This window comes from Micromys minutus (genome assembly GCF_963924665.1).
Source record: "Micromys minutus genome assembly, chromosome: 3".
Lineage (NCBI taxonomy): Eukaryota > Metazoa > Chordata > Mammalia > Rodentia > Muridae > Micromys > Micromys minutus.
In genome coordinates, this window is record NC_137972.1 from 49,933,661 (window position 1) to 49,961,548 (window position 27,888).

General features: G+C 40.7%; 1 protein-coding gene across 1 annotated transcript in view; it reads left to right on the top strand.

Moving 5' to 3' along the window:
• The window catches only part of SUCLG2 (succinate-CoA ligase GDP-forming subunit beta), a 261,168-nt gene that overhangs the window by 129,111 nt on the left and 104,169 nt on the right, over nucleotides 1–27,888 (top strand). Inside the window, exons 3-7 of the mRNA XM_080914238.1 lie at nucleotides 4,509–4,608; nucleotides 5,424–5,514; nucleotides 12,532–12,684; nucleotides 14,452–14,541; nucleotides 21,785–21,881. Of these exons, the coding sequence (XP_080770364.1) occupies nucleotides 4,509–4,608; nucleotides 5,424–5,514; nucleotides 12,532–12,684; nucleotides 14,452–14,541; nucleotides 21,785–21,881 (531 nt within the window). The remainder of the gene's footprint in view (nucleotides 1–4,508; nucleotides 4,609–5,423; nucleotides 5,515–12,531; nucleotides 12,685–14,451; nucleotides 14,542–21,784; nucleotides 21,882–27,888) is intronic.

Below are 27,888 nucleotides of genomic sequence, written 5' to 3' on the forward strand. Positions count from 1 at the left end.
TCTTCCCATGATAACTTTCAACTCATTTCTTTGCTTCCGTTGTCCCTTATGCTTGCCTTCTGGTAGTAGGGCGATCTTCATCACTGGGATATATCCTAACAGCATCACGTAGGATTTGGCTAAGCCTACTGAGAGGTGAAAATTACACAGCACTCTACACTGAAAGCCTGGATGTTCCCTTTTTGCTCCAGTTGGTGAACCATGGAGATTAGAGTTATCTTAGTCCAGCGCTATGGAATGATGAAGGTGGTTGGAGTCACACGGTATTGTCTGCATTTGAGGCAGGGTTGTGTTTGTAAAGAAGATAACCTGTAGTAAAGCTCAGCATGGTAGTACAAGTTCTTAATGCCAGCCAACTGTCCTAAAATGGTTGAAAATAACATATTCTCAGGCAGTCTTTTTGTTAACTCATTCATTCATTTTTGAGACAGGATCTTACTATGTAGCTCTGGGACTCATTTTATAGCCAGGCTGGCCTCAGACTCACAGAGATCTGTCCTTCTCTGCCTCCCAACTGGGAGGGTTAATGGTATGTACCAATATGACTGACTCACAGACATACTTGACAAACATTTTTATTGTGGTTGTGAGCTATCTCTCATGAACATTATTTTGTGTAAATATGTTTTCAGAATGCCACCTCTGAAGAGCAGAGTGAACCTTTTTTTAAAAAAATAAAATGTGCCTAATAAAAACATGTCTTATTTATTTTGAGTGTTTTTCTTAATGATTTTAACTTTTTGTTTATATTTAACAATGCTTCCAAGATCATTCATCATGCAGAATGAGACTAGGGGGACCATAAACTTGGTAAAAAGTGTAGTATCAGAATAAATCAAAAATAATACTAGCAGTCAAGATGGAGGTAACACTTCCAGCCCGCAGAATAGTGCAGAACCATAGCAGGGCTACCTGCGTAATTCTGCATGATGTTTTCTAGGTTATAGAGTATTGAGAATTGTGTATGTATCAGTAGGTTCAACAGTCTAGCTTGGCTTTTTCCCCACATGTATATACAAATCATAATAACGTGATTTCTATCAAACGGATTTTTATGATTAGAAACTTACCTGGAAAGGAATAGAATGCAGTAGACACAGTGGTTGTTAAGGTCACACATAAACTTTAGGAGTGGAAATGGTCCACATGGGCCAGCTGCAGTCTAATAATATGGCTTTTAATGTATATAAGCAGTCTGTTTTTGCAGGCAGCATCTAGCTAGTTATACGGTAGCTAAGTAAAATAATCCAGATAACATAGCTGTCCATGTCAGATCTTTTAATGACACAGTAACAACAGTAAGTAAAACAAACTTGAAGAGACCAATAACCTTTGAATAGAATTTGGCCCCTTTCCATAAATCTAAGTAAGTACTAGTTGAATTAAAATCCTGTTGAGTCTCCCTCAAGTAGTGAAACTACTGTAGTGGAGGCTCAGTTCCCACACTTAGCACTTACTTATTTTAATGACCATATTTCTGACTGCTGTACTAGCTGTGGGAGATGGCAGACTCAACAGACCCCTTTCCCATTTTTCCATTTGCACTGACGTGGGTTTGGGGGCTATGAGTATGGTTCAGTAGCAGGGCATACCTTTAGCATGGGCTGGGATGGGTCAATCCCTGGGTTATGTTTGTGACACTCCAAAACAAAACAAGCCAGGTATTAGTGTCCTGATATGTGGCTTCAGTCACCAAAATGGTTGCAGGGCTTACCACCAGGGTGACATGTATCCCTCTGACATGAGGGCAGATAGTGACAGGTCAGTTGATAAATTTCATCAAGGCTACTGCCATTTCTAGGTCTTGGTGGTTGATGACTAGAACTGGTTTAATCAGCCTTTGGGGTGCCACTTATCAGCAGCCAGTTAGAGGTGTTGCCTGGCATTCCAGTTGTGCTGTTGAAAAGCAGAGAGGGAAGCCCTTCTCTCCTGAGCAACATAGGCATTGAAGATGATGACAATGGGGTGTCCTGAGGCTCTAAAAGAATGTGAGGTGACTGTAATTAACCCTTTGAACAGACAGCAGAAAGGACATCTCTACTTGATGTCTTCAGAAGACAAACAGGAAACATGTTTCTCAAGTTTTGGCGCCCATCGGAAATAATCATTCTGTGATTACCAGCATACTTTGTCTCATGGATATACCACCGATGAGAGCAGTATGTCAGGTTCTGTGTCAAGTTATGTCTTCATGCTGCCATAGCTCAGTGTGCCTCTGTAAAGTAACCTCTTCTCAGACAGCCATCTTATTTCCTCTTGTGTAGCTCTACAAGAGTTTGTCTTACAGTACTGATGGAGAAATGCAGGCTTGCTCTCCTACCAAGGCACATGTAACCCTTGTTGTGAGTCTGTAAACCCCACCCCTCAGTTACCTGGCAATAGCCAGGTATGCTCTGCCCCAGTTACCTGACACTATAAACAGGGCTGCTTGCCCCTCCTCTCTTCTCTTGTTCTCTTACACTCTTGCTCTCTCTCTCTTGCTTCCCCCTTACCCTTCCTTTTACCCTTCCCTTCCCCCCTCCCTCCGCCTGCCTCTACTCCTCTATACCTCTTTTCTCTCTTCTCTTCTCTTCTCTTCTCTTCTCTTCTCTTCTCTTCTCTTCTCTTTTCTTCTCTTCTCTTCTCTCTAACTCTCCCATGACCTGAATAAACTCTATTCTGTACTATACCATCCATCGTGTGACTGGTCCCTCAGGGGGAAGGGATTCCCAACATAAGCATCCCCCTCACTGAACCTCCATGTGTGTGCCGCCCCCCTCACCACTCTTTTCATCCTTTTTTTAACATTGGTGCCGAAACCCAGGTCGTTATCTTTTAACAGCATCCCCGTGTGAGGAGATTAGATTTCCTCACGACCAGATACCTCTTTTTCCTTCCGAACCTAGCCCTAGAGTTGGCATTTTAGTCCAGGTTTCTTTTTCAGCACAGGGCTGTGTTCTAAGGTGGAGCTGTGCTTTGGCTGAGCCTTGTCTCTGGGAGGATAGGTTCATGTGAGAGACAGGAGTCCAGCAGGGAAAGCAGCAAATGAGCCTTGCAGCGGCAGCCTAAGCATGGCTGACTGACCACTGTCTGACCCCATGCCTTCAGAGTGTGCAGTCTTGGAGCTCCCCGTAGTAAAACCTTTGTGGATCTTTGGCCTTCAGTCTTTGCTGATTGGCTGTGAGCAGCAATACAGTGACTCCTAACTAAAGCTGCCAACACTTACGGATAGAACTCCGCATGAAATGTGGCAGTTAGTTTAGAGTGTGCATGTCTGGGAGTGCAGCGGAGTGAGTGGACTTGAGGCTGGCCAGCTGCTACATCCAGGGACTTCTGTCTTCACTTCCCCAGCAGACGGATATGGAGCGTGTACTGCTGCCCTTACTTGGCCTATGTGGATGCTGGGTATCAGAACCCAAGTCATTAAGCATACAGAGTAGGCACTTTAGCTACTCAGCCACCTCCTTCTCAGCTCTTTTCCCTCGAATCCTTAAAACAATCTTGACTATTGTTTCACATAGTAAACTGAGTCCCAGAGGCCTGTGGTTCACACTACCTAGCTCATCGAAGAACACAGGCAAAGAGAAAAACCATGGCAGCCTAATGGAAGATGATTTAGTTTCTAGTTTAAATAAAGATGATGTACAAACACAAGGACAGCTGTGGCCTGAGATGTGTGCTGTTTGGTTTATCTTTTGTTTTGATTTGTTTTGTTTTTTAAACATATTTGCTTTGGAATATCTCCCCTCTTTCCCCCCGGAATAGGGAAAAGGAGGTTTGCTTGCTAAAGGCCCCATTTATCACTAGGTGACTTCTCACTCCACTTTCCTGCCAGGCCTATAGACAGGTTTGAGTTTATAATTCTGGTCCAAAAGGTCAGAAGCAGAGTATTTATTCTTTCTTTGCATGAGCTGAGAAACAAATATTCCCAACCTCTTTTTCCCCTAGGAGATTTTTTTCATTTTGCCAATACTTTATAAAAAATATTGCTTGCTTTTAGTTCTAATTCATTTCCTTCTTTCTTGGCCATCCCTGTCAATATATAGAACAGCTACTCGGAAAACTGTTAGTTTCCAGGAATACAGTTATTAAAGCCAGCCTTTGTGTCTTGTCTGTAAGCCCTTTCTGTCCCCAGGCCCATCTCCCTCTGACATCTCAAAGCTCACAAAGGTCCCCAGCTACATGGGAGTGTCAGGACACAGTGAAAGTCACACTGCCTCCCTGGCTTTACTTAGCACATTCTAGCACACTCGGAAGACAAGGGAACATGAGCCTGGCCTTCTTCCTATGTGTGGCTGTCAGGTGCCTACACTGATGGGTTGTATTTGACTGTCCTCTGTAAAGAAGCTATTTAATTACTTTGAAGTTTCTCATTGTCTTTATTTTGAAAGTTGATTTAGGAACTCTTTTGGTAAAGTCATGTGGAGTCCTATACTATTATTGCCTTTTATTCCTGCCCCTTTACAGAAGAGACAAAAAAAAAAAGGAAAGGATTTTAAACAACTACTGTCTGGATTTTTCTTTTTCAGATGCAAAAGAAATTGTTTTAAAAGCCCAGATCTTAGCTGGAGGAAGAGGAAAAGGTGTCTTCGACAGTGGTTTGAAAGGAGGTGTTCATTTAACAAAAGAGTAAGTCTGAATGGTTTAGGTTCCTGTCCTAAAGAGGTTCTTGAGCAGGACTTCTAGAGCTGGGGCCAGTGCAGAGAGGTACAGAGAGGAAAGCGAGGCTCTGAGGCTCTGGCAGGGCTGTGGTCTTGCCCTAGTCTTCTATCTCTCATAAGAGTGTTTTGTATCCTGCACTGAGGAAGACTATACTTCCTTTTTCCAGACAATCTCTGATCCTAGAAGTGGGAAATAACACTGCTTGCAACTGAGATAACATTCACATCATCTCATTTCTGTGAAAAATATTCTGTGGTTCCTATGACCAGTGGTGTCTTTGTGGTGTCTGGTCTGATAGTTTATGCCTGCCTTTATCTGAACATCTTTCCAACATTCTGCCTGGCACCAAGCCTATTCTTTCTTCCCATCACAGTCTTTTCATTGATTGTGGTTCTTTTTTCCCCTCTCATTATTTACTATTTCCCAAATCATCCATTATCAGTTTCTATCTAAGTTGGTTATGCATCAGTATTGTTTCTTTACACATTTGCTTGGGAGAGGGGTAGCAGAATTCAGTATACCATTACTCATTCATTTATTCCTTCATTTGTATTTGGCTTCCAGTGAACCTTTGTGAAGCATGAGACATACAGAATGTAAAAGGAAAGATATGCATTTTGTGTGTAATGGGGGGATGTGGACTAGTGGTGGATCCTGGGCAGCATGGGTGTGAGGAGGTGGGGTGCTGGAAGGCACCCTTGATACTGTGAACCTGTTGCATAGTGCTTTGCAAATGCCCTAATTGGTTTTTCTTTGTCATTCCCTCTCTTTGTCCCTCTTAGCCCTAAAGTGGTGGGACAGCTGGCTCAGCAGATGATTGGTTACAATCTAGCAACGAAACAAACTCCAAAAGAAGGTGTAAAAGTTAACAAGGTAATGTGGATATTCTTCATCATTTTCTGTGCACTTAAAAGAACAGAGAGGCAGACTTGTTTGTTTAGGGAGTGCTGTGTCTTGGAAGAAAGACTAGAAGGACTCTGTGGACATTGGCCATTCACCAAAATCCAGTTAGGTGAATGACCAGAGCAGCAGTTTTTCATTCAGAGCATATGTATATGCTTGAAGCTGACACAGCTTGGCAGGGTGGTCTTGAACTCTGTAAGCCTCTTGCTTTTTCCATGTAGTCCCACCCATAGTGCTTTCTGTTAGAACTGTTCGTTGTAGTGGTTTTTCTTAAAAATACCTCATGCTATACTTTTAAGCTACTTACTGCTACAAGTGTATTATTGGTGAAGACTAGTAATAGTAAGTGTGTGTGGCATGAGTACCCATGTACATGCATACACAAGCACATAGATAGACATATAACGAGGAAGTAAAGCTTGGAGAAAAATGGCCTTCCTCTGCTGTGCAAATGTGAAATGCAGGAGCCAAGTTCAGGACCTGCCTTTCCCTCCTGCCTGTTATCAGCCTTTTCTTCTTCTCTTCATGTGTGAATCTATTGAATCTGTCTGTTGTACATACTGCAATGCAAAATGAAGGCTGTTCAGAGACTTGAGACTTGTGTGCACAGTGCAGTATCTGTGTAGCAGACTGTGAACTCATGAACAGAGCCCCTGCGTGTCACATGTGGCAACCGTGAAGACAGTATGGCTGGAAAGGCGCATTCTGACAGTAAATTGTGGCCCACTTCTTGGCCCTGCTCTGTTGCTATAGCATCAGAGACTTGTAGGCTCTGTCATTATGCTCTACTTGGGGGTTATTGAGTAGTACATTCTATTTCTAGTTTTCATAGAACTTTAGAAAGTTCTTGACATGGCCTTGGACAGCTTGTCCTCATTAAATCATGCCATACTCAATCCTAGCTAAAACAGGGACACTGGAAAACAGACGATATCCCAAAAAGACATCCTTTGTGCCTCTCAGGGTAGTGAGATAGTGCACCCTAAGAACTTGGCATCTCCTCAGGAATGTCATGCTGAGCAAAGGAAAAGGCCATAGCTGCTGCTGGGCTGGAGAGGAGCTGGTCTCCAGGAAGGTTTCATACAGTCTCAAGGAGAACCTGCTAATGCCCCCTGAAGAAGTGCCTTCATAACATAGCTGCTCACTGATGTGTTTATAAAAGGATAAAGTGGGTGGGGTTTGTTCTGTCGAGGCATGGTGAGGTGAGGGGCAACGGGGTACCTCTGGCGGGCCCATGTTGAAGCATCTCTCTTTCTTGAGGGACCAGCCACATGATGGTATAATATACAATAGAGTTTATTAAGGGCATACGGAGGGAGTTAATAGGGTAGTAGGGGTGGGGGGGAGAAGAAGAAGAGGAGGAAGAGGGGGTAGGAGGAAGATTAGAGGCCAGCCATGAGCACGTGGAGAGAGAGGGGGGAAAGAAATGGGGAGAGGAGGGACAAAGAGGGAGACAGAAGAGAGCAAGAGGGCAAGAGAACGAGAGAGGAATAGAGTGAGGAGGAGGCAAGCAGCCCCTTTTATAGTGTCAAGTGTATAGTTGCCAGGTAACTGTGGGGTGGAACTTAGGGTAGGGCACACCTCTTGCTCTGAACATATGTCAAGATCCAAAAGATGGGCTTGGTGGGGGCTGGAGGGGGGGGGGGGTCACTGAATCTCTGTGTTCCTCTTCCCAGTGTGAATGAACAGCCTCCGCTTTTCACTATTGTTTGTTTAATTGGCCTGTTGAGTCTCTGTGCTGAGCCTAGCTTGTTAAGATGGCCAGTGCCCAGGATCATCATAACATAGCTCCAGTAGTAGCAGAACCTCAGGATTCTGCAAGGTCATTAGCTTCATCTAGTAAAATACCAAGTCATCTCAAATGTTAAAGAGCAAATCCAAAAGCTCAGTGTTGGTCCATTTGCCTCTCAGGGAGATGCGCCAGCACTGTCAGACTCAGGGTTGATTGGTTCCTGTTCAGACTGGAACTCTACTTTTATTTCCTTTAAGTCTGATGATGAGCTGCTACCTGCATAACTTACTCAGAATGTGTCTGTAGATAGCACAATAAGCAGTGTTTATAGGGAGTTGTTACTTCATATGGACACATGGGACTGTAGATTAGAATTTGTGAAACTTTTCAAAAGCATATAAAAGCATCTGCTCTTTTATTTTTGGTTTAAGCCTAGCCTTTAATGGCTGAGTCGTCTCTTCAGCCTGTCTTTCCCTGGTAATTGTATTACATATGTGAAGATAAAAGAATTATTTTTTTGTATTCTGCCAATCTTAACTTTTTATAATAAATCATCAACTTTTATTTTAAAAAAGTATCTACTCAAACCAGATTCACAGTATATAGTAAAATTCTGCAGGAAAGTGGCTTGTAGCTAAGTCCCTGACACGCTGGAGACAGGCATGTTCTTGAGAATACAGACACCGCCAAAACTACCAGATTAATTTACCAAATATATTCATAATTCAGTAACATGTAACAATTCCAATCGAATAAGAATCAGAAAGTAAGAATGATGCACTCCCAGCCTGGAAGGAATTGCTGTGTGCTGTTTCTCCTCTTTTGATGTCCAGGCTCTGTCACAGTTCTGTAACAGCATATGTGTATTAATAAATCTGCTTGCTTTGTTGGGGATTGTATTTTTGAGACAAGGTCTCTTGTAGCTCAAGCTAGCCCCAAATTTGCTATGCAGCAGAATATGGTCTATACTTATGATCCTCCTCCAAAGCGTGCCGAGCAAGTGACTGGATGGAGTATTACACCTTTCACCAAGTCAGAACACCTGATTCTTCCTCTTCCTCTTCCTCCTCCTCCTTCTCTTTCTCTTCTTCTTCCTTCTCCCCCTCTTCTTTTCTTTTGCTAGAAGCATAGTCTTCCAGTCACTGAGGGTAATTAATACTTAATCAGCACTGTAGTGATGGATATTTGTTTTAAATGTTTCTTAGTGTGACAGGGAAGATTCAGAATATTCTGACTTTAGGAAAGACTGGGGGCCTCATACCTGACTGTTCCTTTCATTTTCAAGACAGGCATCTGGAGAATCCTTTTATGGCCCCAGATATAGTAACAGTAGGGCCCTGCTTTCTCCTTTCCAGAATATGTGGTGCCCACTGCATGTATCCCTTGAGCTGGGTTGAATTCCAGGATTGAAGTTATCACACAGTATCTTTCTGGACTTTCATGAGAGCCAGGATAAACAACATACTGAGTTATCTTCCTCTTGTGTTTGAGAACCTTCATAGATTGATATTGATACTGAGATGCTCCCAGGCACCGCATATGGTGCCGAGTTCTTTGATATCAGCAATGATGTTTCCTGCAGATTCCTTTTTTCTTTTGTTGTTGTGTTTAGTGATGTTCCAGCTTTTCCTGGCCCATACCTCACGTTGTTAGTAGCATACTTTGTAGGAGTGTTCTAATTTAAATAAAGTAATATATACCTACATGCTTGGGTAACAGAAAATGTCGAATGTCGTGTCTGTGTCCATAAAGGCTGGTGTAAAAGACGTCCACAACCTGGGTGGGCTCACCATCTAGAGAACAGAAAGTCTGCTTGGTGAGGAGAGGGTCACATTTCTATTGTGCTTCTGTATGGTTGGAAGGCTGAAGGAGCTCTGAGTTCTCATTTAAAAGGGCACAGATCCCACTCCTGAGCTCTTTACCATGGAGATCTGTTTTTCTCTCAAGGACCTGTCTCCTAATAGCATCTCAGTGGAAATGAGGGTACAGCACATGAATGTTAAGGGACATAAACCGCTCTAGACTGTTGTAGAAATTAAACTGTACACTGTGTAACCTTTAGAAATAGGCTGTTATTTGTGATTTATGGAGATTATATCTTTTCATTGCTATATAATATTCTGTAATATGCATATTCCACAATTTCTTAAGTCATCACATATTAATATCCCATTTGTTTTAAGTTACACTGTCACACATTGAAGCATTCTATCCACTTATGAACAGATTTTGGTATAGGCAGACTCTTTATTTGGGGGATAAATTGCAAATTATGTGTAGTTGTTTGACCAGTTGATTTTCTTTTGTTTTGTTTTAGAAACTGAAATATTTGACAGGTTGATGGTACCGCTATGCACTGCCATCGGTGACATACAGTGACTGGGGTTTCCATATCCCGGTCAGCGTTTGGTAGTCATCGCTTAACGTTTTAGCCATTTTTGTAAATATGTAGTGCTCTTTCATCCTAATCTAAAAGATCATATCCCCTGAAGCTACAGATCCAGATGCCTTCTCATCCGCTCGTTTGCCACTTGTAGGGTCTCCTGGGAGGCCATGCTCATTGCCTTCCACTAAGGGACTAGGAGTCACAGGGCATACTCCTCAGCAATGGCAGAAAGGCTGATGGGGCCAGCCTAGGCTTATTGCATATGTACTCTGTTAGCAGGTTCTGTGGCTGTGATTTGCATGGTCATCTTAGAGGAGAACTTTTTGTGAAACAAAAATATTTAGTTTCAATGAAATTCAAAATATCACTGCTCTTGTGTGGACTGGGCTCTTGGGACATTCTAAGAACAAGGTTTTCTGTTAAGTTTGTAATGGGTTTTACTTTTGTATGCGTCAGCTTTTAGTTACTTTTGACTAAGGTGACACATTTAGACCTGTGGTGTTTGTTTTTACCTGTAGATGTCCATTTGTATGCGTAAGTCCTGAAAAAGATGTGTTCTCCCTTTATCGTATTGCTTTCCTGCCTTGGTTAAAATTAGCTTAATGCTGCAGGTCTGCCACCACCACTTAGCTGCTGTAATGATTCCTGTGCTTTCAGCTGTGGACGCTGCTTTCCTCACCTCGTCCCTTTTTCAGTGGACTCTATCCTGTTCTTGCACTTTATCATACACGTCTTAAAACAATCTTGTCTTAGTTGGTAGAAAAAGTTCTCTTGCTGAGTGAGCTTGCAGTAGAAATAGTGTTAAGCTGCTATATTGGTTTGGAAAAAATCAGTGTTTGCTGTGTTAAACCTCAGTGTCCATTAAAATTTTTCTCTTAGCTCCGCTGTGATTCTTGCTCTTACGGTTACGTACTGCTCAGATATAGGTTTGAGATACTTTTAGATTCCCACCTAATGTTTTCTTCTCTCTTTTCAGTAGCAATTATTACTGTGATTGAAGTGTTAATTTTATACATTCATTTAATTTTACGTGTACAACATGTTTGTTCGTCGTTGATGCTAATACTTCCTGCTGATGCTTGGTAGATGTCTGCAGAGAACCCCTTGCCTGTGCATGTTGGCATTCCTGGGTGACCAGTTCCTGCAGCAGCAGCCTGACCTATACGGTGGAGCTCAGCACCATATAGTTTCCTCATGTCTCAGATTTCCCACAAAACTTTTTCTCCTGTTAACTTTTCTGATTCTTCCTGTTTTCTGTTGACTTGAAGTTCTGTTTGAATATAGTGAGGAGGTAAGCAAAAAGTGTCAACTCCATATTCTCAAGAGCTGGTTTGCAGGCTTATATACAGGCTTATACTCACATATTGATATATGTCAGAGATTTAGTCTGACTCTGCCACGATGTTACATGTTGCTTGGAGAGGAATGGGGTCGAGATCCATGATCACCGTCATCCGTACCAGCTGCTGCTCTGCAGGAAATATAAAATCGGATGGTTTCATATAATCTTAGCTCTCTACCATTAATTTGAGAATAGTTTACACATTGCTATTCATCTCAGACTTAAAATTTGAGTCACAGGATATGAGGGAAGGGAGGAGAAGAGATATATTGGTCAGACCAAATGATGAAACTTAAGATGTTTTGAATACTAGGGGATCTCACAAGAACCAAGAACACTGTGTCTGTTGATAATGTTTGTACAACTAACATGACTGTCTTTTGACATTCATCTCCCCGAGCCTCCCTTGAGGTGCGTGTTATGCAGTCCATCAAATTTCTCATGACAATCCTTAAAATACTTCAGCATCTTGAGTCACAAAGATGGCTTGAGAACACAAAACAACTTTCAGTCTTTGCATAAACTACTCATTACTTTCCTGGGGAATTTTTTTGTTTTGTTTTTACTTTTGTTGTATTTTTGTTTTGTTCTGTGTTTAAAGAAGTGAGACATTATTTTTGCCAAGCAAGAACTGGTGGAGACGGCAGCTGGCCTTCACCAGATGAAGTGTGATGGGACGCACAGCACATCAGTCAGTGCTTCAGAAGACTGACTGCAGCTTGAGAAGGACACTTATCCTAAGTATTAGAAAGCTGCAATGCTTCTGATACTCAGTCATTGAGTAACTCACTAGACTAATGTATTAGACCAACTATGCATTAGAAATAAGGGCTGGCAAGGGAATGGGGATCAGAACACTTTTGCTTTTAAGTCATTGTCACATTCAGCTGCCCAGGTTAGCCTCAAACTGAATCTGCAACCCAGACAGGCCTTATCTTGGTGTCCTCCTGTCTCAGCCTCTTAAATAGCTCCAATTACAGGCCTGCACCATCAGGTCCAGTGGCTGAATTATTTTAAACAACCAAATATTGTGTTTATTTATAGAGAGTACAAAATAAAATAAAATGCAGTTATCTAGGACATAGAAATATATAAATATAAGCAACATCAGTATACTATAAAAACATCTACTTGGTAGCCAAACCCGGTTTTGTACCAGTGTAATAATCCATATGTACTGTTAATGTGCACAGTGGAACAGCTGCTTCACTGGAGGTTTTCTCAAATGACACAGACATTTACCAGAAAGGGAAACTGAGTTAGGAGTTGGAAGGTTCCCGGGGCAAACCATATACTGATCACTTGAGCACTTTAATAGGATTAATTGAGGAGGTGGCAGCATGTCTTGTGCATCTGACAGAATCCCCAGACCTTTGGACACTGACCCATGGCACACCAGGAGCCTAGAAGGAAATGACACTGTTGGGTGTGTGTGTGTGTGTGTGTGTGTGTGTGTGTGTGGTGAATTTCCAAGCTCAAATGTGCTTGACACAAAGTTAACTGGACTTTTCATTCTTGTGATCATAGGTGATGGTTGCTGAAGCCCTGGATATTTCTAGAGAAACTTACCTGGCCATTCTGATGGACCGGTCCCATAATGGCCCTGTGATAGTGGGCAGTCCCCAGGGGGGTGTTGATATCGAAGAAGTGGCAGCTTCCAGTCCAGAACTCATCTTTAAGGTATGTTTGATTAGCTATTCATGTGACTGATTGTTAGGGTAGTAACTGCTCAACATTTGTTGTGGAGTCTGAGGGCAGGGAGCACTGAACCTGTTGCTGAGATGTGAGGTAAAGATCTTGAATCTCGTCAGACAGAATTGAAGGGTCTGGTATTCGAAGGCTTTTCTTTCCTTTCCTTTCCTTTCCCCTCCCTATTTTCCTTCTCTTCCCTGATTTTTCTTTCTGCAACATTTCTTTCTATCTCACGTGACCCAAGAGTTGGCCAACAGGAGAATACTGCTCTGTCCCCATTTCTGATGGGTTGACTCCTGCCTTTAACAGTGGTTATGGTCTAAAGACTTTCTTGTGTGTGACTTTGCTTGCTGTGACAAGCTCTTGTCAGTAACTTAGGAATGGTTCATTGTGGCCCATGGTTTAAGTGTGCAGTTCATCATGGCAGGCACGGAGTGGCAGCAGGAGCCCGAGGCAGCACTCAGCGTCAGAAAGCAGAGGGAGGTGGCTGTTGGTGCTCCACTCACATTCTCCTATTTGACCAGTCTGAGACCCCAACTCATGGGATGCTACCCCCACTGTGAGGTGAGGCTTTGCTCCTCAATTTCCTGAGCCTAGTCACTTCTTCTCAGACATACCAGAGACTTACCTCTTCTATGATCTAGGCCCCATCAAGTCGACACTAAACTTCAGAATGTCCAGAGAAGGACAGGCATTCAGAAGTTCATATTCTGATCTGTTGTTTTAGTCCTTGAAAGCTTCATACTAAGATCTGTTTCAGAGAAATGAGTAGTCAGATTCTAGTAGGGAGTAAGTCTGTCATAAGCCTTCAGCCTCAGTTTAAAAAATACAATAATACTGTAATAGTTTTTCTCCTACAGAATCATGAGGATTCAGTGGATTGATATAAAGACATAATTAGGTACCATTCTCAGCTACAGAAGAAAAGACCCGTTGGAACAGTAAACCTAGTTTTTAATCCGGGTTCTTAATACCCAATCCCTTTAGAGTTTTCTACAAGAAACATTATTTCCTTTAGAAACTGTTTTGTTTCCCCTTCCTTAAGTAGGGGAAGAATCCTATTTTCTGGATCTGATTTTCTATATACTGTACTAACACTTCAATGATTGTTCTAAAAATATTCTCATCACTTTTACATAGATTAACTGCTTTGGAAGTTTAATTGAAGCTTTATACACAGGCTTACTCATAACGTCTAGCCATTTCCAAAATTAACTTTATCTCAAACAGTCTCATTTGCTATCATAATTCATGAACTAATGCACAAGAACAGCATTCATTGTTTTTGACAGAACAGCACTTTGCAGAGTGAAAGTATTATTAATACTTTTCATATGAATAAAGTATTCAAGTCTTAAGATAATATTTAACCTGTGTATGACAACTCCAAACTTAACAGCAATATTAGGCAGCAAAGCCTTTCTTTGGATGCCTTCCAAAAGATGTCACAAAAATTAACTGACTAAATATTCATCAATGCCATCTGTGTAGTAATTAAAAGTGAAAACTGGCATTAGATCGTCTTGTCAGCATGCCACCTTGAAGAATTATATAGTTTTTGGAAGAGCTGTTTCATGATGGCCTGCTAATTAAAATGTGCCCTATGGGCAGCCGCAGTAGCCCTGCTCCGAGCTCTGTGGAAGGGTGCCACACTTTAATTACTTATTTGCCAGCAAATACTTTAAATGCTTGCTTTCAGGTTTAAATCTTCTCACTGGACTTCTGAATTTGGTTCATTTCATATATTTTCACTAGGAGCAGGTTGACATCTTTGAAGGGATAAAGGATAGCCAGGCCCAGCGCATGGCAGAAAATCTGGGCTTCCGCGGCTCTTTGAAAAACCAGGTACATAAGCCTTTGGGAGACAGCATGTGTGCCTTGTTATAGAAAATATTGCAGGAACTTGCTTAATTGCTACTGATGTTTGTGACTGACACAAGATGGTTGTGTCTGAATCTTCCACCAAATCGTTTATGATTAAGAAACTATTTTCTTGGGTTGCAAGAGGTGATATATGTATATGTATTTGATAGAGATGGTGTGTGTGTGTGTGTGTGTGTGTGTGTGTGTGTGTGTGTGTGTGCACGTGTATGCATATGGTGAAAATATATTTGTATGTATGTATGCATATATATGAAAAAGATGTGTATCTGCATGAGATAGAGTTGTATGCATATATATATGCATATACATGTTATATATACATATGTGATAGTGCGTGTTTATAGCTTTATAATGTATATATGATTATGTGCATATAATGTGTGTGTGCATGTATACATTTGTATGTGAGAAATGTCTATGCATACATATATATACATGAGAGCATTTATATGTATGTGTGCTGCAGGTTTATAATGCATATGTATATATGTATACATATATGTGTGTGTGTGTGTGTGTGTGTGTGTGTTTGTGATTGTATATGTATGTGAGAATATGATATAGGTGTGTCCTGTGCATCAATGATATGTATCTAAACAGATATACACATATATAATATAGGTCTGTATGTTGCTGCATATAGGTACATAAACTTTATTCTGTTTGGTGAAATGTTGTTACTGTCGTTTTGAGACAGGGTCTCATATATCTCAGGCTGGTTTTGAACTTTTGAACCTTTTGGTACTTCCTCCTGGGCCCTGAGATTACAGGTATGCATCCTAACACCTGGTAGAGGTGATCCTAGAGATCTAACTCAGGCCAGGAGCATGCTAGGCAAGTATTCTGCTCAGACCCTTTAATTGATTGGCTTTTAAGTTTTTCTTACGGTACTTCTGGTGCTGCTTGGCACATATATACTCATTATGTTAAGAATTGACTTCCAGCACCTGTATAATGGGGAGGACTCCTAGCTGCGAGATATATTGTAGGTTCATACACAGGTCAGTGCTGTATGGGAGCAGTTATTCACAGTGCTGCTGGCGCTGTAGCTTAATGTTTGAGTGGCTGCCTTGCACATGCAAGACCCTAGATTTACTCCTAAGCCCCACAAACAAGCAAGATTATCAGTGTATTTCTTAACAATGCACATTACATGATTAATTGCTATTCTTTTGCAGCCAGTGGGCATTTGAAATAATATTGATGGCATGAAAGCAAGGTTGTCCACTCAGAACACCCAAAAATATATTAATTTAGTAGTCATATCTTTTGAGTTTGAGGATGAATAAATGGTACTCCAAGGTTTGTTGGGACAGAATTTATCATGAGCATCCTGGTTCTACTTTTGTTCCAATCCATGACACCTGATGATGTGTGGAAACAGGCGAGCTCCTTCCCACAGCTAAGTCAGAACAACTTCCTGCTTCTTCCTGCCTTCCTCAACTCCAAGAGGCTTCTTTGGTGTTTGTGTGATCACTGGCCTGGGCTGCCCAATGCATGCACCATAAGTTCTCTGGCAGTGCCCATAGAGGGTTGTCTTCAGTATCCTCGAGGATACAGCAATCTCATTCATCCTCAAGGCTGTTCTGTAGAATGGCAGAGTGTTTGCTTATAACTGACATGTTTCCTCTCAGGCATTTTATACACCTTACAATGTCAGTACTCTATAAACTGTTACCACAGTTTATAGTTACCACAGTTTATAGTTACCACAGTTTATAGTTGGGGGAATAATGACAAGAAAATAAGATGTAAGTATTTGGACAAATGTAGTAGCCATTTAGAATTTTTTTTAGTATTCCATTTGTATGTATGTATGTATGTATGTATGTATGTATGTATGTATGTATGTATGTATGTATGTGTGTGTGTATGTGTGTGTATATGTGCCATGGTGAGCATGATCAGAGGACAACTTGCTTGAGTCATTTCTCTTTCCACCATTGGATTCTAGGAGTTAAACAAAAGTCATCAGGTTTGGCAGTAATCATCTTTGCCTCTGTGTCATCTCACTAGCCCTATAATCTTTTCTATCTCTGGTTAGGTCAACTCTTGGGCTTAAGACCTGCAAATAGAGGTGGTGTTTCCCTTTAGCTTTGTTGAACATTCCTGTCCCAATGAAACAGTGAATTTTTCATTGTCTTCAGAAGTGTTACGGTGACAGTAGGCAAGTCAAAGAAGGATACAGTGGAACAGAATGTCAGAAATGTTGAGTGGAAGAGAAGGAACCATTCATTTGAAAATCAAAGTAAAGACTATTGGAAAGTAATAGACTCAAGGTAGTGAACAGGACCTCTGGACTATGTCCCAGGAAGAGATAAAACAGCGTTTAACAGACATTTCCTGAAACTAAGTGTCCTCTCTGAGACTGGCAGACTGCTAAGGAGGGAGTCTCTTCAGAGGAAAATGCTGGACAAGTCTTGGGCTCTGTGCTCTACTGATAAGTTTCATGTTATTAGAATGAGGCTGCTAAACATATATGGCATTTTAAAGACTGTATTTAATGGCTTCTTATATGGAGAAGTTGGTCCCTGAAGCCAGTCTCTTCTGTTGAAGTCATGGTGTTACAGTTACTTGGGCCCATGTTTGATAACAGGTATATTTGGTCACCTGTGCACATCCTTTGTCCCTGCACATGTCCTTTTCTCCTATTTGTCTGTACTCACCCTTTTTAGAGCCCTAATCCCCATTACATCCTGCTTTGCTCACTCCTCTGCTGACACAACTCACAGTAATAGCATATGGATATCATGTGCGGATAACATACATTGGGCGTGTGCAAGTTTAAGTAAGTCACATATGAAGGCTGTCCACGTTGAGTGCTTCTAGGAGCCAACAATAGCTGCCACAATGTGGCTGCAGGTAAAACCCAGAGTAGGCATAAGTTGGAAAGCTCAGCTTATAAACACAGTAGAGAGCTCTACAGATGATAATAATATTAAATATATTCTAAAATACCCTTGCTACCTCCATATGTACAAGAAAACTAAGGGCTATTTATAATTCTTAAATAATATAATTATGTTTCCCAATGCCACAAACACTGTTTCTGAGTGTGCTATATAGGAGTTAGTAAGGAGCCTGGGTTACCAGGATATTTTTATCTTTTTATGTTATCAATGAAAGAAAAGAAGGAATAAAATTTTTGAGACAGGATCTTCAGTTTTTTTGGTGGCTGACATTTTCATGGGTTTGACTCTTTATTTGCTAATTGAGCAGGCACTGGTTCATGTTATTTACTTTACTTGGCTGTGTCCAAAGTAGTGAAAGATAGCCATTGTTCTTTTGGAATTTGTGGACTAGTAAAGATAAATAATACACGAACTGGGTGGGGTGGGGGAGGGAGGACAGAAAGAAGGAGGAGGGAGGAGGAACAGGCAGGGAGATAGACAGTGACAGAGAGAATGAATGAGAGATGTGCAGGGCTTGGAATTCACTAAGGGGAACCCAGTTTGTTTGCATAGTAAGGATGGGTGGCCCATGAGCTCATGGAAGCTGTGTATAACATGTTTAATTCAGAATCCTGCCTTAAGGCATGAGGGTGCCATGATCAGAGAAGGCATGTAAGAAAGGCAAATGTTCAACAATCTTAGGGCATTGATCCTATCATGAAGCGATGATCCTAGAAGCTGAAGGAGCACATGTACATCTGCCAGTAGCTGTGTTGGTAAAAATCTGTATTCTCTGCATTTTACCACAGTTTTTTGAAATGGTTGTATTAGATCTTACTTATGAATCTAACGTTATTTCTATTACATACCTTGTTCTTATTGATAAATTACTCATTAAATCATTTATTAAGTAGGTACAGATATGGGTAAGTAGGGCCTTCTCACTTGCATGCACACAGCTGTATTGTACCTGTCTAAGTAACAAATCAAAAGCCATACATGGAGTCACATGTATATATTTCCAGCTCCCTGAGAGACCGAGTTAGGTTTCCCTGAGATTATGAATATATAATTCATAACAGGATCCAACCTTAAAAATAAAGCCCCAACCCCCAAAGATACTGAGTTGTCACAAGCTGCACAGCTTAGTCTTAGACACTCAGACACATGTGTGGGAAGACAGGATTGAGTGGGTATACTCTCTCAGACAGAAGGACAGCAACAAGGCCAAAAACTGTACCAACAACCCAGAAGTTCAGGGAGTTGATTATATGTTACAGGGGTGGGGGGAGGAGTTTGCTCACCTCTGTATTAGAGGGTGCTGCAGGAGATGGTCTGTTCAGACTCTGGCAGCATCAGCTCATGGACCAAAGGAAGGCTTTGGCATTTCACATCGGACATAGGCTCTGGTCCTTAACATGTCACTGTCTATGTACTTGTGGCTTCATCAGGTCCCTACATTACAGAATTTGTGGGTGACTGGTCTTGTAATTTAATATAGTTTAGTTGGCTTTTATAAGTATCAACTCTGAAAGCAAGAAACAATAAACTAAACTAGAATAAATTGCTAGAGATCTTTTAAAGTACTTCCAAAATGAGGCTGACCTTTTGAAACTCTGGCAAACGCAGAAACCATGCAACATGAGTGGTAGGATTGTCCTTAGATTCCTCTGCAGCAGGAGTACCACAGACATGGTTGAAAGATGAACGTGTTTGCAGTTTTTATGGGATAAAGAGCAAATTTTATTTGCATAAAAATACTTCCCTTAAATTAATGATTAAAAAATCCAAATCTCAACAGGAACATTTACAAAATCTAAGGAAAAGAAAATACAAATGTCTCAGGAGCTAGAATGATGCTCAAACTCATTCACTGTATGAGATTTTCATTAAAACTACAGTACTTGCTGCCCCTCTCGGTGTCCAGCATGATGCAGATACTGGACCGATACGAGTGGAGTCTTCCTGCACTGGCTTGTGGATGTCCAGGGTAGCTTCTTTTCTTTAATCATGTGTGCTTAAAACACTTTCAGGGCTGAGGGGAGAGCGTGAGGCACTGAGTTGAGTCTTGAGAAGCCGTGATAGGGAAAGGGCGCTGGCCTTGTTTCACACACTGTCATCCTAGTGCTGGAGAGATGGAGACGTGTGGTTCTGTACATCTTGCTGACTTCTCAGCCAAGAAAATCACTTGGTGGGCTCCAGGCCAGTGAGAGAGCCTGTCTCAAAAAAACAAAAACAACAACAACAAAAAAATCAACCAACCAAACAAAAACAAAACAAACAAATGGACATTTCAGAAGAATAATACTCCAGGCCTCCACATGCTATTCATGTACCTTATTCATGTATAAACACATGTGCATACAGCCACAGACATGTAAATATATGCACATAATTGTACATACATACAGTAAGCAATAAATAATATATTTCCATCCATTCTGCACTGCTGTGGGGATTTACCCCATAAATGCTTAGTCACATGTATTACATATCTACAGAGACAAGAAAGATGACATTTTAAGTAAATGAAGCTATTAGAAACAATCCATATGGTCATTATTTAGATGATGAACATAATGAATGGTGCTATAGCCACAGAATAAATATGATCTGACAATTAAAGCAATGGCCTATTTATTCTACCAGCCAAGGTTTCTATTAATAAGGAGAGAGGTTTTTGTTGTTCTGTAAAGATGGGAAATGTGCATCTTAATGTGTGCATAGGACCTGTCTCAGATGAATCAGAAGCCAGTATCTGTGTCAGGAAACCTGGATGCTGTAGTTGGGAAATAGAATATAAAGAAAACCTGACAGCTGAGGAGCCTTACAGTATTTATATGAGTTACCCACTAATAAAACATTTAATGGTTATAAGGATTTTGTCTTGGTTTAGTATAATGGCAAATGATGGCAGTCCTGCTGCCCATGGTGGGTGAGGCAGAGAGGTCACAATCTTGAGGCCAATCAAGGCTACATAGCAAGCTGAGGTTCAGTCTGAGAAATATCCTGGAACCTGACCTCAAAATGTACATAAGCATACATACATACATACATACATACATACATACATACATACATACATACATACATTACATACATACATACACCTTACACTTTGGATGCATTCCTTTAGTTATATGCATCATATTTCAACTAGGATTTAATAAAATCTACACAAAGACCTGAAATAGTTTAGATTCAGATAGTATGAGAGCCTTAAAGTAGAAATGCTTTAGTCAGACCTGGGCCGGCTTTTATTATTGACCCAGGTATGGACTCAGATTTAGGGATTTCATTTATAGGTATTGTAAGGACTAGGAGAGTTAAGACTGAAGGAGTAGAGACTTCCCCACTTCTCCCATTCTGTTTCCCATTTCCTCATCATCCCTACCCCCTGACCAGACAGAGCTGCAAGTCAGCTACCTTAGCAACTTTGAAACTTGTCTATAGGATTGAAGTGCTCTGCTCCAAAAATAGGGGGGGCAGGTCACACCGGCTCTGGTGGCACATACTGCAGATCTGGCATGGTGGCCATCCAGTGGCAATAGGGAAGTAAAACAAGACCAAGAATGAGTTCCACCCTGTATGCAATTGTAGTTCACACACTTGGAAGTGTGAACTCTCCTGGAGGATTGATAACTCCCACATGTGGAGTCGCAAGCTCTACTACATGTTGTTCTGGTCTGAGCATTGAGTATGTGTTGGCTGAGATGGAGGAGTGGGTAAGTTTAGGGAACTTGCATATAACTGCTCTCTGAGGTCTTTGCCTCCAGGACCCACAGTGTTCAGTGGAGGCTGCACAGTTCTGAGGCTACTCTGAGACCTTCATCTTTCTGTCTCAAAGTTTCCATCAGACACTCAGGAATATCTGTGCAGATTATAGGCCTGGATTTATGAATATAATAACCATTTTGTTCCGTGGAAATCCTTGTCATTATAAACCCTCAAAAGCCTGTTTACCTTTTTACTTAAATGGAGCCTGTTTGTATTAGTGATTGTAGCTTATACTGCAGTCTAACATGACTAATAGGAACATGATAATTCACAAAAGGATTAATAGCAGTTTTAGGCTGCACAGAAAATATTTTGTTTTCTTGATAATGGTCTCTCTTAGTGTCTAGAGGAAAGTTGAGCAGTCTCTTCTAATGAATAGCAGTGGAAATTAAAATAATTATGTTTTTCAATTTTTCCCTTTAGAAAACCTAACTGAAAATAATGACATAATTTGCTATATTTAAGATTTTGTTAATGGAGCAAAATAAACCTTGTTGTATTTCTTGGGTGTAATTTCATCTCACTTGATTGCACAGGCTGCAGATCAGATTAAAAAGCTTTACCATCTCTTCCTGAAGATTGATGCCACTCAGGTGGAAGTGAACCCCTTTGGTGAAACTCCAGAAGGACAAGGTAACAGCAGAAGGGAAGGAGTACAAATGGACTTTTACAATTACGCATAGAAACTGTATATTAACTTGCAAAATAATCTCCAAAAGCAACACCAGCTTTGAGTTCATTTCTTTCGGTAATTTAATTTCTGATCATTTCCCATGCTCTCATGATGGTGTTCAACATTTTAGTATTTGGGCATGAATGTCACTGCTGCAGGATTTCCTGACTATGAAGGGAGATGCAGTCACAGCCACAGCAAAGCTTGGATCTTCTTAGAGTGGGACTGACAAGTGGGATGGCAGGAAGGGCCACAGACTGACTCTTTCCACGCTCTGTGAGCACTGAAAATGAGCTGCACATATGTGTACAGATCATACTGTCAGCACATATGTGTACAGATCATACTGTCAGCACATATGTGTACAGATCATACTGTCAGCATATATGTGTACAGATCATACTGTCAGCACATATGTGTACAGATCATACTGTCAGCACATATGTGTACAGATCGCACTGTCAGCACATATGTGTACAGATCATACTGTCAGCACATACGTGTACAAATCATACTGTCAGCACATATGTGTACAGATCATACTGTCAGCACATATGTGTACAAATCATACTGTCAGCACATATGTGTACAAGTCATACTGTCAGCACATATGTGTACAAATTGCACTGTCAAGATCCAGGAGTTTTTCCTTAGGAAAGCTTTGTAGTCAAATTCAGAAAACCGAAACGACTGTGTCTTTGGAAGCCAGAGAAACCTCAGACAAATTCAAATTCTGCATCTGTCATATTCTTGTTACACATCTACACACATTCCTGCTTAAACTTCAGATTAAAAAACAAGAACAAAGACTTTATTAGTATTAATCAAATTGCTAAAGTTGGTACTCATATTACAGACTGATGCATTGGCTTATACATCCAGAGTAAGATATAAAGTGAGCCATTCCCTCATATTCATGAAAGGACATTGCTCTTCTTAACTAGTACTCTTGTACTAGTTTTTTTTTTTTTTTTTTTTGTTTGTTTGTTTTCTTTTTGTTTGTTTCATTTGTTTGTTTTGTCCAGGAAAACCAGTATCCAGCTAATGGCAAGTTCTTAGGCAGTTGCTAAAAATACAGTATTGTATGGATTACTACCAAATTGTATCTGTACTGTTTTATGTAAATTGCGTTTATTTATACTTTATTTTTTTAAGATTTATATGTCTGTGTGCCTGAGTGATTATAGGCTCTGTGAAGGCCAAAAGCTCAAGTTCATTGGTTTCTCTGGAACTGGAGTTATGGGCATTTGTGATCCACGTCATGTGGATACTGGAAACCATACCTGGGTCCTCTGTAAGGGGAGCAATTGTTTTTAGTCACTGGGCCTTCTCTCCAGCTTAAGCAAAATTAATTTTTACTTGCTGTGATTATAAAAACTTCAGTATTTTATATAGAGAAGGTAGACAAGTTATGGTTTTGAACTTCTACGCCAGGCTCTGTGATAGACTTTCACAAACAGCCCTACAAAAGTAAGAGTTGTTATTCCCGTCATTAAGATGATCAGCATTTAACCTGCCTCTCTTGGACAGCTAGATCAGCATGCTAGGATGGGAACCCTTTCCTCTAGACTCAATGTGCAAGGTTGTCCTACCATGCCAGGCTAACTAGAGCTGTTTTTTCTGGTTGTCCTTTTAAACCAGTTTTTACCTTGTTAGAGTGATCTAGAATTAGTCTCAGGTTTTGAGAGTACAAGTTAGATTCATACTGCTTCTCAAGTACTGTAGGTTGATACTCAATACATGATGTCACTATCTAAATTTACTATAAAGGCTCTTTGAAGTAATATGCTGAGCCAGGCATGGTTGTACTGGTCAGTATTTCCAGTGGCAGCAGAGTCATGAGTTTCAGAGCATCAAGGGCTATAAGGCAAGACTATGTCTAAGAAAAAAGCAGGAGGCTGGCAGCATGGAGTCATCTGGAAAGTACTTTCTTTATAAGCAGGCAGAGAAAAGTTTGTTCACAGAAAACTCACACTAATGATAAAGCATCCGCGAGTCTCAGCAGGATACTTGGTGCGTTCCAGTAGTCAGAGACTCCAGCTCAAAACATAAATGGATGTCACCTAAGGAATGAAGCCTGAGGTTGCCTCTGACCTCTCCATGTATATGTGAGCATGTGCATACACATGGTCACACTTACAAGAGGGGGAGAAAGACAGCTTCCTCTCAACTTTTTGAAGACATTTTGCTGTCAGACTATTTTATTTACCCTGTGATCTAGCTGTAGGGGTCAGAGACTACACAAGGAATTCTTTGTGGAAGGTGTTCACAAACTTTACAAAGACTAAAGTTTGCTTTTTAAATAATAAGAACATGAAAAAAATTTTTAAATATTTTTAAGGAATCATCACAAAATACATTCTGTATATACAGTTCATTAAAACAGAATTCTTACATGGTATTTTTAAGACCAAAATTATCTTTAGTTATTAATTTGTTCATTGTACCATAAAAGTTTGGCTATCGAATTATAATCACCATTAAGTGAGAATGTTGTTTTATAACTCTAATGAGCAGTGGTCACATTACACCATTAGGAAATGGTGATTGATGATCAGTTGTGAAAGTCGGCTCTTCATCATTGCAGTGTCCCTCAAAGCAGGACTCTGTTGAGGAGCCAGAGATCAGTCATTGATAATACTACAATCTCCCTGCTTAAATCATTTTCATTTAGGTGACTAACAAAGTTTCTCATGAAAACTGATTTAATTATTGTTCTTATAATTTGTGGGCTTAAGAGCTCCAAAAGTTAAGCATTACATAAATATTTTGACTTAAAAGCTGGCCATTGTGCTGGACATCTCTCTGAGCATGACTTTCTTCCCTGTCTCATTGCTTACCTAGGGATATTTCATTTTTAAAGTTGCTTTATTGTTCATCTACTTTTACAACTTCCTGTTGAGTGAAAGGCATTGACCGTCATTAATATTGAAGCTGCTGAGTTATCAGTGGGGAAAAGACATGGAAGAAGTTCAGCCTAAGAACATTCCTTCCAGTGTGGTTAACAGTCTTTATTCAGAGGGCAATTTGACACTGAGTTTTATTGTGGGTTAATGACTCTTTTGAGGATTATAATGGTTGCTAGTGACCTATGAAAGCCTTTTAACCTTGGCTTAGCTTTTGTTTACTAGTGGTTAATTCTTTTATACTCTAAAGGGGGAGTTCAAGGTGCAGATTACCTTGTGGTGTGTAAAGACTAAGTTTTTTCTCAGGGATTCTGCTTCGATTTATTTCTTCTTCCCTTTCCACCATTAGTGATCACAAAAGTTACTTTGGGGTTTTTGAACAAGTAGTGAGGACCTTCCCCCAGGAGAGGTTCGGCAGAGCTTTCATTACCTACATGGTAAATGTAGGGAGGATTGCCAGCTGCTCTACAGTTCTGAATGGTCTCCCCCAGTAAGCCCAGAGATGGCAAATTCCTGCTACAAGTCAGCTCCATCTACAGATGTCTCCATTCATGGAACAACAAAGTGGGAGCCAAAGTTAACTGCCACACCAAATTCCTTTCTTTCTTCCTTGAGATTCCCCTAAATAGCCCCCTGTTGCTGCATGCTCACAGTGCCCTTGCTGTGCCACTGCTGCTGCTGCTGCTGCTGCATGTCCTCTGCTTCTTCCTTACACTCAAGGCTCTGTTTTCATGATCACTTTTGGTTTTATACTTCCCCTACCCCCATCTTGCCTCATATGTATTTTTCTTCATAGCAACTGGAGAAAAGTTCTAAACAGTATACAACTCTTAGAACATCAATATTTAATGGGAGGCGGGCTCCTTTTAAAGCATCAGCATTTTAAAGCCAGCTTGGCAAGGCACATTTGAATAGCACATTATGGTTATTTATCACAAATCAAATACAGCACATTGCTTCAAGACAGATTATTTTCCAAACTAATTATGACAGTCTTACTTCCTGCTGTTTTTCTGTTCCTTTTATGTGTATGTCTTCCTTCTGAAATGCATTTTTTTCTTTTGTTTAACTCAGCAGCACATTCTTCTGTGGAAGCTCTGGGGTCAGAGGCCTCTTGCTGCCAGTCATGTTCTCCATCAGGGCAACTGAATTAGCAGCTTGCAGCATCTCACACCACCAAACAAAACAACACAACACCCTATGAATATAAGTACCTTAGCTTTCTTTGATATTTGTTCAGAAGGAAAATTCATTTGTATAATCTATCAACCATGTAACAATATGTTTTTGATGGTGAAAATTGTTTTATAAATATTAATAGGTATGCTTTTTTTCCTACTTTGTATACAGATTGGTGTTTGTTCAAGATGAATTTTCTACAGAATTGAGGTTTCAGTTATGTGACACTGGAATTCTTAATATCTCAGCTAAGTGCCATGCCTCAGAAAACATATTTCATCATAGTTGCTTGTTGTTGAATTAACTGAAAAAGCTAAGGTTTGGGCAAATGGGGCATCTATTTCCCCGCGGTTGACATAGATGTGAATCTACCCATAACACAGCAGCTCTGCATCGACACGTGAGAGCCATCTAAGAGTTCACCAGTATGCAGGGGCTAATCTCTCCTTTTTGTGTAGCTTTCTTTAGTTGGTTCTCTTCTTCAGTAGATTACCAGTCTACTGAAGCAAGACTGATATGATGATAGTTATGTCTAACCAGAGATTGCTACAAAGTATCAGTCAACATACAAGTGATTGTGGGCCTTGTAGTCTGAACTGCAGTTACCACCTTTGCTGCTGGCCTGTGAAGAAGCCCCACACAATGTGTAAATGTGCACACAAATGTACATAGAGAAACAGGTGATGAGCTTGAGAGACATAATTTGCCACCCCGATGCATATGTCCATGCATATGTGTCTTTAGCCACTGTGGCCATATACAAATGTATGGTACAATTTGACTGTCATGAAAAAAACCTCACATCCTTTGGCTAAAACATTTCTGCCCTGACAGTTACTCTGTTAAAATGCTAGTCATTAAAATTCTTGCTTTTGAGAAAGTTCTTAGGTGTTCAAGTGACAGCTGATCAAGTACCTCAGGTAGCCTATACACAGTTGAAACTCCAATCTACTTAAAATAGAAGTTTAGGGCTATTTGGGAAATGTTATAGACTATAGTAATTTCTAGAGATGAAAAGAAGGTTCTGTAAACTGAGCTGTAGTGATAGTCAGCTCTAAGCATGCAGAAAGTATCATGTTGGTTATCATATTTCCTATGAGACTGGGCAGACATAGCTTCTCCTCACACCAACACCACACAGTACCAGCAGCTAGGATCCTGTTTATAAAGAAGGGTTCTGAACTTCTGAGAAACTGTGTGGCCAGGACCAGCTGCTTAGGCCACAGCCCTATATCTATGTCCTTGAAATATGTGTGCTGGTCTTTTCTCCTACCTGACTCAGCACAGACCACTTCTGTGACCATTTCTCAGACAACATCTAGGTATCCTATTGTTCAATTCAGTTCTGACACTGTAGACCTGCATTGAGAGTCAGTCACATACTCAGGGTTCTGTCTCAGAAGACTGATGCCCTCCGTTGATACCAGTGACAACTGTATTGGGGACCAGATAGTTCACTTGAGTGTTCTCACAACCTGCTCTTCAGCTTTGGCCCCTTGTTACTATGCCTCACTGTATTTAGGGAAACATTTTCTACCTGTTGACAGAAGCAAAGGACATTTTAAATTATTTCCAGGAAATTCCATGGGGTGTAGAGCTCTGTATCAAGAATAGAGTCAAAATGCCAAGTGTTAAAAAGGAAGATCCACCCAGTAGGCCCATTGCTTAGAAAGTTCTAAGAGCTTTAGCATCTCCATGCTAAGAGTTGGAGCTGAAAACTGTTGTCTTTATCACTTGAGCCCCACCCCACCTCTCTACTCATTTTTAACTGCAGAGCCATTTTAAAGGCTCAGGTTCTGGGGAATTTGGGGACATGGGACACAGATGGCTGGGATAATACACTAGAAGTGGGCCTTTGAAGGTTCTACACACACCTGTTTTT